Source organism: Amphibalanus amphitrite, unplaced genomic scaffold, assembly GCF_019059575.1.
Source record: "Amphibalanus amphitrite isolate SeventyFive unplaced genomic scaffold, NRLGWU_Aamphi_draft 000078F_arrow, whole genome shotgun sequence".
Taxonomy (NCBI): domain Eukaryota; kingdom Metazoa; phylum Arthropoda; class Thecostraca; order Balanomorpha; family Balanidae; genus Amphibalanus; species Amphibalanus amphitrite.
The window spans coordinates 136,534-151,624 of NW_024881574.1; the positions used below are offsets into that span (position 1 = coordinate 136,534).

The window sequence follows — 15,091 nt, forward strand, 5'->3', positions numbered from 1 at the left end:
ATCAGCATCCTTTCTGTCTCATCGCGCCACATTACCGCTAACCGCGCTTCAATTGGCGCAATGGCTACCGAGGCGCCGCGGAGGGAGTCATAGGGTTCATGCAGATGACCCTGCAGTCGGACGGGGCTAGGATGATCAGTGATCAGCCCAAGGCTATAGAACTCCAGGTAAGGACACCAGCCGTTTGACCTTGAACGCCGCCGGCCGGCCGATGACGTCATTGGAGGCAAGCCGGCTCGGCGGACACATAAGGCGAATGCATAACGGAGGGGCGTTGGAACGCTGCGGGAGCGGGGGAGATATTTTAATGTGGATGCATACCACCATTGTTATGTTGATTGATTTACAGACTGCATTCTTTTAAACCTCGATGCATCCTAGGCCCATGGATGGTGCGCACAATGCACATTGTAGAAAGATCACCCCGTCCGAACACATGTTGTACTCATGGGCGTATAACCATCAGAGGTAATGCCTGAACTGAACGTAGGCAAGCATAATTGGTCTGTCATATTGTCTAGGACTATAAAATCTTAATGGAGATTATTGAGGATATGATCTCTACATTACGGGAATTCACTAATTACTACGGCCCATAGGATAGGGGCACCCCGGAGCTGTTGTTTTACCGAATCTTGGTTTTACCATCGGTCCCAGGCAACTCCAGGGAGCTGCAGTACCCGGCGGCCAAAGCGGCCACCTCGTCGACTCGCAGGTCCTGTGGGATTCAGTGATGCTTCAGTGTTTCACCCACAGAAGCACGGGTACCTATAGCAGTAGGATGTGGGGTTAGGTGTCTGTTCACCTCTTCCTTGTAGGTACAACGTAATACAGCGCCTGGTCCCGCCGAAGCTCGGTATCGACCGTGACTTATTCATAACTGGCGGATCCAGGAAGCGGTGTTGGACAAGCTGCGGAGGCTTACCCAAAAAAGGTTTCTCCGAATTAATTTAAAAATTCGGATTTCGATTCCTTGCGTACTGCTGTGCAGTGTGATTAACCATCATTTCCTAAGAAAAGTTGTGAAGTTTTCTTTTATCCTCCAAAAGCGATTTCGGGCGCTGCCCCGGTTGTGGGGGAAGACATTTGCCCCAAATGCCTTCCCCTGGATCCGCCAGTGGGTTGCCACACCCCGAGCTGAACTAAAAACGTCTTCAAACACCACCAGAAACCGATGGTAAGGTGAATTTATATCCAATAACTCATCTCTGTCTGCCCGCCTAAATATACTACACATGGTACGGCACCCGGCCCTGACGCAGCTTTGAGCCGATCGTGACATTTTCGGCTTTCCCGGCCTAAGCTCGATTAGAAACGTTCTCCTTCCCCACCCGATTGCTGATTTCAATTAAAATTCAATACCTCATCTCTGTCTGCCCGCCCATAACTCATTCATTGCACACCGTTCAGCGCCCGGCCCCGCCAGAAGTATCCTAGCGCGCTGAGCAGTTGCCTCCAGCCGCGTCATCCCGAGGCCCCGCGCGGCCCATAACTGAATACATTGCGCGAATAGCCGTGTCGCCCCCCTGGATCAGCCACTCAGACTTTCCGTCTCTCGATGGCATAAACTTGTCTGATGGACTGACGGATGATATGACCGATGGCAAGGTTATGACACTTGCCTCGCCAATTGACCCTATACTCATAGCCCGAGGCTAGTGCAATGGAGTGGAGTGGCAGAGCGGTGGAGAGGAGTGTAAACTCCCAACAGGGGAGTTATGCGAGACACCCAGCGCACGTAGCTAGCGGCAATACCAGAGAAGGGCCTCTTGTGAGAAGGTCGAGGGCCCCTCAGAACAACGAACAAAGTCGCCAGACGCAGTCACCTCTCTACGACGGAGGCATCAATGGCCGGCGTCAGTCCGGGCATGATGGAGTGGTGTGACGTCACCACACTCACTGACATAACCCCAGGAATGACGTAATCCGACTCTGAATCCATTGGACGAAAACAGCGTCCAATCGAAGCCGGTCCCTCAAAACGCATCAGAACCGAAAAATGAACGGCTCAGCGCGAGTAAAAATCATAAGCTCCCCGTTCACTAAAATACAAGTGGCGACAGGTGTCCGATAAGCGACTTTTACACCCAAGACCAAACCGCTGTAGAGGTTTAAATCTAATCCAAGGTCGTCATCGTACCATCTAGGTCTACCCAACCGCACTTCTGTTTACCCAAATCGTATACAACACCATATCAGGTGTCCTACCGAGTAGCGCACGAACAGCAGTGGCTTTGGGTGGTGTATGCTTCATTACATACCGATCGGTGTGCTGGGCTTGTAGCTGAGGCAGCTGTGGCTGCGGTCCGAGATGACCTGGATCACGTGACCGCCCGGACTGATCTTATTGGCTGTGGCCACCTGGATCAGCAGGTCCATCATGGGCGTCCTGCGGGAGAGGGGAAGACATACAGGTCAACGAAAGGTCATAAGAGGTCAGTGGGAGATCACAGGTCAGTGGGAAGTCACAGAGATCAGTACCACAGGTCGGTCAAAGAGGTCACAAAGGTTGGTACAACAGGTCAGAAACAGGTCACAGAGGTCAACGACACAGGTCAGCAGGAAGTCACAGAGAACGTAAGCAACATATGTCTATTGGGCCTCAAATGCACCCCATACCAATGATGTATGTCATACAATATTCGGTGCGTGAAGTATCAGTGCAAAGGAACCACCACAAGCGTTCACTAATGCGGCCACAGTCCACACAGCCTTCCTCATTGGAGCAAACAGTCCCCTCCGCACACAACGCTGCGTTTTCCTCTACAGCTTCACAACGGTTGTAGGTATTTGTAGAAATGAACAAGACCACTCCATTGATTTTCCCACAGTCTGTCGACAACTGGTAGCGGACGATACTATCGCAACGTAATAGCCAGAGATTTGGGATTATTTGGATTGCTGGTTTTAGTCGCTTACAGAAAACTCACAGGTGGACAGCTTAAAAGCGTAAATCATTTTTACGCGACGTATCCACCCCGTAAACGTCCAAAAGTAAACGTGAAATGTTGCACCACAGTTGGGTCACATTTACAGAAAGCGCGGCACAAAAAAATAGCATGACCCTTACTGGCGACAAGAAACCTTTTAACACCGTCTTAGAAAGACACAAATATCGATGTGATATTGACTAGGGTCACATGCATTGGGAGCATGAACTTTTCGTATGCCACGGTTCGGTCCAACAGATTCTCCATGCCCCACCTGGAGTTCAGCACCCAGTTCTCGATTTTCCAATCTTGCGCCGTTTCAGTCCTCGGTACAGCAGTCCAGCTCCGGCGCCCAGTTGCACGTGTTCCAATACGCTCCGGCGGCCAGTCCTCGGTGCCTCAATCCCGCTCTGGCGCCCAGGCCTGTGTGTTCCATTCCGTCCCAGGCGCCCAGTCCTCGGTGCCCCAGTGACCGTGTGCCGCCAGCCCGCCCCGTCTCTTGGACGGAGGGCAGTGACCTCGGCCGGCGCCCCACGCGGTACCACGCCGTCCGACCGCCGTTCGGTCGGCCATCCATACTGAGCAGCCGGACCAGGGCCGGACCGGTCTATATAGCCCAACGCAGGAGCCGTAAAACGCTATGGACCGATATACATACGGGAGATGACCTGGGTCGGCGTGGGACCAACAGAAGCGCGAAGGCAATACGGATTACTGATACATATTGTAGATGTACGAGACCAGCCACAAAGCCGAGAGCCGAGAGACAGTGTCGACAGACTAGAGTACGAACAAAGACGGGGCTAACGACATCAAGAAAGATAAAGACCAACAAGAGGTATCGCCGACGAACATTGAACAAGAGCATCGTATGGCCTGCGACAAGACCAGAGAGGCGACGGCGACCGGCACGGGCCTCAGTGGCAACACACATCGCCACCAGCCCCACTGACCCAGAAACGGTGCAGGTGCGGAGGCGACTCCGTTCTGATGCAGTCGGTAACGCGTCAGGCATGCCTCGTTAGCATACTTGGAAGGCAGGACTGGAGAATTCGGTTAGGGTCACATGCCTGCCAAAGTGACGACAGCCGGACCATAGATCAGGCGCGTATGTACAACGCCGCTCTTCAAGGCATCTGTCCAATGCGTAAGCCAAATACCTACATTACTTTCACAATCGCGCTCATTTTCAAGTTGCCGCACATATTCTGTCTCTATTGCAACGAATGAAAATTGCTCAGTTTGTGTAATCATAGCAGTTTTTCTTTCGGCACTCTCGGAATCTTGCACTCTGTCGATTCATCGTCCAAGTTCACCGAACATCGAGCTCCCCGTCCAGTCACCGAGCGGACATAGCGCTACTAACGCTCTGAGCACGACATTCAGCAGAGGGCCTGCCGGGCTCCCACGCTGTCGGCACTTCCCGCGACAAACGTCTCACACGCCGCACGGCTCGGCACTCACGACCGGCGCGCCGCACTGCACGACAATGACAATGACACTGACGCCGCAGCGCGTGGTATCCGCATCCTGATCATAGCAACGAGTGGAGACAACCAACTACAGCCTGATAGGGTAGGTGCACACTGCACAGATCTTCAATTCATCGCTTTTGGTCAAATTGTCGAGGTTCATATGACACAAAAGGATAACATCAGCTCTTCCACACTTTTGCAACACAGTACTTAAACAGTACTTACTGTAGATGCCGCAGGTAATCTTGAACTAGCTGTCGAAAACCCCACTGATTAGTCCATCGTCAGTAGTAGCTAGTCACTCGGTGCATGGGCGCATAGAACGACCCATATGTCGATGCACCTTGGAAACTTAACAGACAAACAATGATCACTCAAAACTCGCCCGTTACCCGGTACTCACCCTCTATCGACGTTCATCCGGCAGTGTCGCCCGTCGGGCAGCAGCACGCTGAGGCTCATCTGTCCGGTCAGCATGTCAGCCGGCGTGTCCTCAGTGACGGCATGGGCCGGCACCTGGGGGGCGCCGGAACGCCGCAGCGGCGGCGGCGCCATCAGCCGAGAAAAGTCCGGTCTGTCGGCGGAGAGAGGGGAGAGGTCAGAGACAGGGGAAGAGAAGAGGGACAGTTATAGGCAAATAGGAGAATAGGGACAGGGACAGGTGGACACTGGACGTGGACAGTTACAGGGAGAGGCGAAGGGTAGCGAAGGAAGGAGACTAAAAAAGAAACAAGAAAAGGGATAAAAAGAAAAGGAGAGCGAGAGGGAGGAAGGGAGGGAAGGAGGGAGGAAGAGAGAAAGAGAGGGAGAGAAGGGAGAGTAGAAGAGGGACGAGATGGAATGACACACAAACATGCACATAAAACAAGAGACATCAGACGACCAAAAACCCCGGGGCCGGCTGAGGGCCTTCGAGCTCGAACTGACGCATACACAGACTACTGGTGGTAGGGACACGTTGTTTTGTTTTGTCTGGTGGCCAAGTGATTTCGTTCTGGACTTCCCACTATTGGACACGCGATCGGTATACCTACTAGACTACTTCTATACCGACTGATGAAATAACCCAGATGGGAGAAAACCGCCACGACGGAGAAAGACGGAGAAAAACGGTGAATGACAGAGAAAGTCCACTGCCGTCGAAAAACCAGCGACGTCTTTAATGACCTTTCACCCTGCATGACGTAAACAAAACTACTTTATACGAGTTTCCGCAACAAACTTCCCCTAAACCCCGCATTCTTTGATCGCATGTGTTTCTACTCCACTGGCTAACTCGACACGAAAAAGCGTGCTCAGCCGAGCGACCACAACATCATTCGAAGGAGGCCCTAATCCCCATCAAGGCCATCCAGCGATCATGTGACGTCCGGAGAGCCCTCAGACAGCGACAGGTATCTGAGAGGCCCCGGCGTCACCCCCACACACCGCACGAGCTGAGGCGCCGCACACACGCCATCGTTCTCGTGCGATCGTGAGACGGCGCGAAGACTAGCATCACTTCAAGTGATGCTAGTCTTCGGCAGTCCAGTCATCTCAAACCACCTGCCAACTCCTTGCTACTGATTCGCTTGATGCCACTGGAGTCTCGATGGCGATGCTCTTGACGACACTGTTGCCAGCTCAGCTACCAACCAACCTACGCTGAAGCCTGAACTCGTCTAATCAGCCAGCCCATACCGTTCACCTCCACAGCAGCACGTTCCAATTTGCACCCCGCGGTGTTCAAGGGGACGCATCCGTCTCCATGGCTCGCCCTGAAGCAAGGATCAATCAGCTACCAGCTGAGCTGGCCGCGGCGGTGGGGATCGGGCCATATAAAGCCTCACGACCGAAAGGATCGGGAGAGACGGTGGATACAGTCGTCAAACGATCGGGATGATAGGGGATCGAGGCAGACGGACGGACAAGACAGTCGGAGACGAGGCAGACGACGGGAGATGGCGTCCCCGGGCGGTGACGGGTGCTGACGGGTGGTGACGGGAGGACAATGTCCGCCTGTCTCCGGAGCCGCCCCGGCGACAGGTAAACAACCCAGCCACCGACAACAGTCGACTGGGAGTGGAGGAGAGCGAGAGGGAAAGAATATGGAACTGGAAAACATACGGTTAACTGTTAGGGAATGTATGTTAATGGGACCGTCGGAATTACCGGGCTAGAGGAAAAGGAAAATCTGAGCGGGAAAGTTCACCGACCTGCACTAACAGTAGCAATCTGTTAAAACCTACAATGAACAGCCCGAAAAGTGAAGTTACAGTCAGTCAGAAGAAAATAATCCTCCCACTCAAAGAAATCACAAAGCAGCTCTTCCATCTTTTCCGACTCGATCACTAGTAATCCTGAAGGGCATTTCCCATTTTCAGAATCCTCGCCTCGCACACCCACCCGGCGAGCGACTGCCAAGCCCGGGCCGATCGCTCACCCAACCTCCCTGTACGGACCTCAGAGAGGAATCGAGCCCGGGACGATGCCGGCGGGGGGCGGCGCCATCGCCGCCACGCGGCAATCATGGTGAGCCGGCGGCGATCCCGCCGCGCTAGTGAGAGAGTTGCGTCAGAGGCGGGCGTCGTCGCACGGTCGTATAGTTATGAGGCAGTGGACCGGTGGTGGCCGTCGCACAGCCGACCTGATCCCACTCACATCACGACAAAAACAGACCTACCGCCGCTGGGCGCCGGTCACCGGCCAGGTCAAAAACAGGCGGCTTTCTCACTCGGTCATCGTATCTTACACCGGTCTCCGGCCTCAGCGACCGACTCAGCGCGGCTCAGAGAAGCCGACAACTCACACCACGACTCACACGCCTCACACCTGACCAGCGGCATTACCCACAACTCATGCACCCCGCGCGGCAGCTGAAAGGCAGCTAACTGGCCCCTGCAGAGACGCGATGTCGAGCCCTCGACCACACATTGGTCTCTGGCTCTTGACAAACCTAGGCAGTGCGCATTGGGAGCACTGGGCTACCCAGACCGTCGTCAGCCGGCGAGGGACTGAGACAGTGCCGATGCGGGCCAATGTTTCCGGTGCCAGCTGCGCCTGAGGGCGGCTCGAGGTCAGCCCCAAGGTCACAGAGAAGGGCCGTCCGACGGTAGAGCGACAGTGACACTGCAGTAGCAGACTGGTGAGCAGAAGTGACGACCATCTATAACCATCAGGGTGACCGGGTGGATAATCCAGTCAGGGACATCTCGCTCCTCAGTCCTCACTCCTCAGTGACCCAGTTGGCAGCAGCCATGCAGAAGCGTGTGTCGAGACTGCTGATTTTATTCCAATACTCTCTCAACCATACAAAGACATGTCGTCCAACGACGCATCAGTCTGTTATTTCGCCATATGGATGCAGGTAGACATTGCACACGGCGCGGTCCGGCTGCCTGCCGTTTCGGGTCGCTGGGCAGACGTGTGGGTCCGGCCAATGCCATGCAAATGGGGCCCGGTCCGGTGCCGTTACTAGTTATGCAGAATGGCGGTCAGCGTCACGGCCGTCGATAGGAAAAAAAATCAGCCTAGCGGTCCCAAGTATCCCGTTTGCATTGACGTCTATCGACGAGACACACTACACTTCATGACGAGACGTTCGGCAGCTAACAGAGAAAAGTGCCCGGAAAATCATCAACGACATGATCAAAGCCAGTTGATAGAAATCGGTCGGCACGAATCAGTTCTGCACATCAAGCGGAAGCTCTCTGCTACAGGGTACCAGCCCCGGTATTTACTCTGATCAAAGCATCACAGAGAAACTCGATAGATACCAGCCGGTTCCAGCCTCGCGTGCACCAAGGAGACAGAGAGACCCGCAGCGCTGCACGGAGACCCGCAGCTCTGCACGGATGAGCTGTGGCCGGTCTGGCAGCTAATGAGGCGCCTGGAGCCCTCAGCCACGCCGAGAGGCAGTGCACGCCGTGCCTGAGCTGCCTCTCACTGAAAGGGACAGGCACCAGAGCACAACAAGCCTCTACTCATAGAAGAAACAGGACCTAAGGTAGATGTAATTTAACACATGGCAACTACAATGGCACCTATGGCATAAGCATACTTCATAGGTTGTCAGGCTCAAAACTTTCTCGTTATGTCCCAGCGTCCGATAGCAGCAGCTGCCAAATCCAATATGGCCGATCGAGCTGTTATGGTCGCGTGCGATCGTAAGAAAACAGTTGCTTCTTTAGCGGACAGCGGTATAACCGATCGCGGTGGCGGAGAGGCAAAACACCGTAGGTGCACGGATGCGTCGTGCGACTCCGGGAGGCCACACGTGGAGTCTCCGCCGGAGGATTAGACCCGATGGCTAAATAATATTCTGACACTGGGGGATGCTCACGCGTGTTGTGGGGAGTTCCCGGATGGTGGAGTCATCTTAGGTTGGCCAGTCAAAGGCCATACTTGCATACACACTGCCGTTTGCTGTTCATGATGTAAATTCTGGAACGAAGCGAATTAGAACGGAGAGGAGCAGGACGGGCAGAAAAGACGCGGGACGGGACGGAATGGGACAGCCGGACACAGATGGACCCAAAACCCCGAGGAACAGCGGGAATTCTCGACAGCGCCGGATAAGGGACATAAATTTACACGACAAAGACGACGTCTAATTTTCAGATGATTATAAGCGACAACGAGCTTTGCTAGACTAAAACGTTTCCATCCAGCGCCCCAAGCAGGCCGCGTTCTCAATCCCACAGATGTAATGGTCAGAGAGTGGACCCCAGACTGTGCTCGTGAAAACCTCACCGGGAGCTGAGAGCACTAAACGATACGACCACTAATACACGTCTTCAGTGAATGATAGCGAAATGATTGGGCGAAGAGCGAACGAATGAATGGCCAGGATATTTACCCACCGGAAGACGAAATTAGAGGCTCTTCGCTTTCGTCGCATCCGCAAACCATTTATATTCCAGTGAGCGCAAACAGCACAGACGATTGAACAGAATCAGCGCCAAGCTCGGTCACAGTTCATTGAACCAGACGAAGACTCTAGGTCAAACACTGTCACATGAAGTCCATCCAACAATGTATGCCACCATCTAGTGTCGAAATTCGCACCTCACGTGAATTCTTTCACGCGAAATTAGAACAACACGTTGTCCTATTTGCAGCGTGAAGGTCGTTACTCGTTGCCTCATAACTCATAGTGTTGAGGCGTCAAGTCGTCAAGCCTCTCATCCAGGGTCGGTCTTTGGGATAAGCTCCAGAGGCCCTCAGCCAAGGGACAGTCGAGCCGAAACAAATCCGGTGAGGCCACGGTTCCCATCCCTCACCGCCGAGGCGGAACGGGACGGGACAGACCGGACACATTGCACCACCGAGCCGTCAGTCTCAGTCGGCCCAGCCGCGGAGCCAGGCAAGGTCGGCAGTGCGGATTATCCGCCGCTCCTCCCGACCTGCAGAACTGAGAGCCGAGCTAAGAAACCAGCTGAGGAGATCTGCACTCCCGCCCACCAGCAGCGCACCAGCGCATACCACCTGAGCTAAAAACACCACCCGGCCGCCGCTGCCGCGCCTGAAACTCACGCACACGCCCACAGCTCGCCCCAGACCGCACGACAACCCAGTGCGCTAGCCAGCTGAGGCTGAAGCAACGCCGGCAGCGCACTGAAGCTACGTTGAGCTCCGTGCACCGCGCGTGCACCGACCACCGTGCGCGTGATCGGGCCGGTCGTTGGCACAGCGGAGGTAGCCGGCGAGACAGCCGCACCGACCTGCCCCCGGCTGCGTGACGCTCATTTCCATTTGGAAATGGTCGCTCGTGATCGACGCCATTGCGCCGAGCGCGCGCTGCCGGCCGCTGCTGGGTCACGACCTCACGCGCAGCCCGGCGGCAGCGGCAGTGGCGGCGGTAAAGAAGGGAACCTCAGCGGGCTATCGAGAGCTTACTACTTCACCGAAGCTATGAAGATCGAGCCCCACAGTGGGACCTTCGTGCCAGTGGAACGAAATGACGCTCTCGGGTTATGACATTCATGCGTGCTGGAGCGATTTGCATAAGTAGCGAGGTTCTTGGCTAAGATTGCAGCTTACCATAAATGGGTACATTAACTGTCTTAAATGTCCTTGACAATGCTAAGCATAACGTTTGAACATGACATGCTTAAATCTGACGACATGCACCAAAACTCGACACGGTCTGCGATGCGCAGTCCGCAGAGGCAGTTGCACGGAAATCCCCAGACTACCTTCAAATAAATCTGTCGGAATCTCAAATGCGATCTTAGTGCATTACCCAGATAACCACATCGAGCTGGAAACTGCGCAGCTTCCTAACATAGACGGCAGCAGCACTAAAAGCTGCTCAAAAGATACCAGCAGAATCGAGCCCGATTCAGCCTAATAAGGACTAATTTCACTGGTTTCAAGCGTTCGCGTCATTATACCGCAACGATGGACGGGAGGCCCGCTAGTCTTTCTACTGTCGCTGGGTCACCCTCCTGGACCGCGATGTCACTGGCTGAGACGAGACGCCGCATGGCCCAGTTCCAGTGGGCAGTGACAAGCTATGAGGCCAAGACCTCTGCCGCCTCGCCTGCCCGACGGCTGAATTTCAAGCCGGCCTGTCATCAGCCAGCCGGCAATCTTAGGGTGCGTGTAAACAAAGTTATTATCGGCTGACCAAATTAACCTGCGGCGCTGTCCACCAGAACGGTTGCTATTAACGTGCGTGGCTAGTTATACAGGAGAGCTAAGAGCCCCGCCCCGCCACACCTTCTCTAGTTCAGTCCATCATTTCCAGTCACAGTTTCCCTCCCACTTCCATCCCAGTCTATAGCGCTCCGCGCAGTTAACGCCACCGATATATAATTTACAGTCTCCGGAGACTAATCTTGCCATCACCGAGTTGTTTTCCAGTTTAGTCTAATGAACACCTCCATGTCCTTCACTTCAACAACTCACTCAGTAGCGTGGCAGCATTTACCACGCACAGCGCATGCGTGATGACCCGGTATCCCGCTGCCGCCAGCGGCAATCGGTGACCTCAATAGCGGGCCGCGTCAGCACCGATCAAAACAGCGCAGCGCGTCCGCCGCTGCCGGCCACCGGACTGGACAGTGACGTCACTGATCAGGTGGCTCGGCGGAATCTGCGCCCACCGCGGCCGCCGGACGGTAGAATCCACCGGCAGACCCAGACGGAGGCCGCGCGGCCGGTCCGCGAGACTGCGACGCAGCACAACGGACCACCACCAGTGCGGGCGCGGGGTCGAAGGAGTGGCGGCGGCCGCAGCACGTGTCGATTCTGGGTCCGGATGGCGCAAGAGGTGGAATCGTTGAATAAGATCTAAATGAACTATCTTGGCTATCGATACTTGGAACCTTTGCCCAACATGTTCTGCAAAATTGGCGATAACGCAAAGTTTCGCCGTGGCCCGCTCTTCTATTGTAATTGGTAAAGGCATATTTTGTTTGTCACATTTGAGGTCAATTATAAGCCACCTGGGCATTGTATTTCCAGAAGACAAGCGCATCCAAGCGCCAAGGCATGACCAGAAGGAAAAAAAACAAGGGCGTCGGCCTCACATTCTGATACAGTCTGGCCACAGCGCGCATTCCTCTCTCGCGCACCCCAGGCTCGGTCAGGCCGGAATCCCAGTCACCTCCCTGGCCGCGCTGCGCCGGGGCAGTGGTCCCGTTAGCTCCCTGGAGCCGAGTCTGACGGCCGGAGGGCCGGCCTGAACCGAGGCGCGTCTCGGCCGACCTGCCCGCGTGCGTCCCCAGCCCAGCTGATCCCAGTGGGTGGGAGAGAGATCGGCTGTCATCTGGGGCAAGGACGGTCCCGAGCGGAGACAGGTCGGGACGGACGGACGAACGTCGCATGGGATAACAGACGGACAGACGAACTCGCTGACTCGCTGACCGGAGGTAGGCCGGGAGGCCGCTGAGAGCCGGACTTCTATCCAGATGGAGACCGGGGCGGCTGTCCGGAGCGATGGAGTCAGGTCAGGGTCAGGCGATAACAGGGCTGGGCCGCTCCGAACACGGCCTAGACACAGTCAGAGAGGACGCAGGTGGGGCACAGATGTGATAACAACGTGGTACACGAATTGAGCCTGAAGGTGAGGGATATAGCTAGGTGTTATTTGGAGCAAGGCAAAATCAGATGACGGTGCATATAAGTCCAAGAAAACGCTCACCGTCATCAAAATAGCTACGCTAGTTTAAAAACACAGGAAGCCACAGCGGCGCCTGTAGGGCCGGGCCAGGGCAGTGTCTGGTAGACTGAAAAGACAGCCGTTGAAGCCAGTCCCCCGCGGAGAGAAACTATAAGTCAGACGAGACCGCAACAGTCCGTTACAAAACGGGGCGGTGACTTCAGAAGAGCTGAGATGAGAGGTAGCAGCCATGTGCTGAAGAATGAGCAAGTGTCTGCAAATTAGAATCTGAGAATGCATACACATACCATATGCATAATGTGCAGTGCATGACCATGCAACTATAGGACAAACAACTGGGTGCAATGCTGTTGTGTCGTGTCATATTCAAACCAATAGCGATTCAGCTTTGATACTTTCCAATCAACTTCAGTTCAACAAAAACAGACACAAGAACGACACTTTATCAAAGTTCAAACCCCATGCAGATCTCACAGAGACCTCACGACAGCCAGACCTCTCAAAATTCGCCAATGGAGAATCAGCCGCTCGCGCACTCTGCCCCAGTTCCAAAGCCAATGAATTTTAGCTCCACCGTCACCGCCTCCAGTCCCGTCTCTAACGACGACAAACGTCGGTGGCGACACCAGACACCGACCGGATGGGACCGGGGGCGGGGGCGGCGCGGGCGCTCCCGCTCATCACCGTCGTTGTCTCCGTCTGTTTTGTCTCTCAACACGCCGCCGGAACACAGGAGCCGGAGACACAAAAACGGGCTTACAGTCGACGGCACCAGGGTTTTTGTCGTACAAACTGCTACTTACTGACGACACTGGAAGGATATGACAAACTATGCCGCCCGTTTCAGAGGACCGTCCGCTCGTGTCGACCGAGATAAGGTCACGCCCTTTCAGACAGACCCACCAGAGACGTGAGAAATGACCTCTCGGAGCTGCATCACCATCGCTGCCTCCTGGTCGTCCGGGGTTCAATGACCAGCACTGTCGGCGCTGAGCTGGCCGACAGATTGGCTGGCAGTGAGGAGCAAAAGTAGTGTCACTGAGGCGCACACGAAGACACGGCTTTGGATCATGATTCGGAGGCCGGGGTACAGGGAGAGGGACGAGGATCGTAGCAGGGTCTGGGCCTGGGGTGAAGGACGGAACAGGAGCAGGGATCTGGACCGGGACAAAGACGGAGGCCGGGATCTGGGGACGACATGACTGGAGGACGTGGCTTTTGACGCGCTTGTCGCTGTCGTCGTCGTCGCCGCTAACGCCACCGCAGCCAAGTGAGATGAATTTAGCCGTAACAAGATGAACGACCATGACGCCGCGCTGGGTCCGTCGCCAATGGATCGAGGGGGTGGCAGCCGCCGCCGGCACCGACACAGACTGGGGATGGAGGGATGGAGTCTGTCTGCCCTGCAGATGACCTTAACCCCCTCTCGGCGGGCGACAAACAGTGGCGGCCAGCAGTGCCCGGCGCCGCCGTCCCGGCCGGCAACAGGGAGTTGCAGCAGCTGCAGTCCCCGGCGCCTCTCCCCTCCCTCCTCACCAACTGTCCTGATGCGCAGTCTCATTGAACAGCCTCGCCCGGCAAACAGCCTCCTCCCTCCCCGTCCCGCTGATTTGCCGCCCCTGTCGCCGAATTGGAGTGGATTCGGGGCGCGCTGGGGCGCACACAGACCACCATTGTTGGTCGGTTGGTGGCGCCGCGCGCCGCCCGGCAATAGTTACATGGTCAGGGGCGACCGTCGCGCACAGAATGCGATGATGGTCGGCTCAATGACAGCCAGGTCACCGCGGCCCGGCCGAAACGCACGCCATCGCATACAGTACAGAGAATATGAGGAGCGCGAAAATGGAAATACTGAAACAGTGGAGGTCACCGTACAACAGAAAACACACAGGCGCGGTGGGATTCGCATACAATGACTGGGAGATAAATTGAGTTGTCGATGCTGGAACATGTCTCAATTCTTGTTTGGGTCAGTGTGCTGAAGCATAAATGCGCAGCTCTTCCCTCCCTGACTTCCGTAGGAACGGCTGAAGGGTCGTCACGACCCTTCAGCCTTTCCTATTAAACCAAGCGCTTCAGTCTATGCCTACACGCAAGCCAAAGCCATTCTAACCACTGCCCCTCAGATTTATAATCCTGCATCAAACCTCAAGTTGCGACGCTCTGCCCGCCGGTCACCGGTCGACTGTGCAGCAGTCACTGACCGGCCCACCGGCGCGGGGTGGGCTCACGAGCCAATCATCTGCCGACGTCACGGTCACGGCGGCACAGCGTGACGTGACGTGACGCAGCGGGCCCGGTGACGTCACAGTCGTGACGCTGGCGTTCCCGTGTCGACGCGGAACGACGCGGGTCGTGTCATTTCACGGCGTCTGCCGTCTTAGGGCGAGTTTTGAAGGTCACGAAACACGGCGCATGCTTCCGTAATCGTTAGTATCTGCTAGTAGAGACTTCACACGAAACAGTCAGCGGCAGAGTCCTTTCAGTCGTCATCTAAGACCCTGTGATGACCACACAGCGAGGATCACGAGGTGACACAACCCGGCTGACAAAACCTGACCTTCGCCTGACCGCTCGGG

General features: G+C 55.4%; 1 protein-coding gene across 3 annotated transcripts in view; it reads right to left on the reverse strand.

Moving 5' to 3' along the window:
- LOC122379433 (proline-rich protein 36-like) overlaps positions 1–15,091 on the reverse strand; it is a 113,811-nt gene that overhangs the window by 38,742 nt on the left and 59,978 nt on the right. For all 3 annotated transcript variants that reach the window (XM_043361651.1, XM_043361650.1, XM_043361653.1), the window contains exons 2-3: positions 4,809–4,979; positions 2,262–2,389 (exon numbers count right to left, since the gene is read on the reverse strand). In XM_043361651.1, coding sequence (XP_043217586.1) covers positions 2,262–2,389; positions 4,809–4,960 — 280 coding nt within the window. In that variant the 5' untranslated portion in view covers positions 4,961–4,979. The remainder of the gene's footprint in view (positions 1–2,261; positions 2,390–4,808; positions 4,980–15,091) is intronic.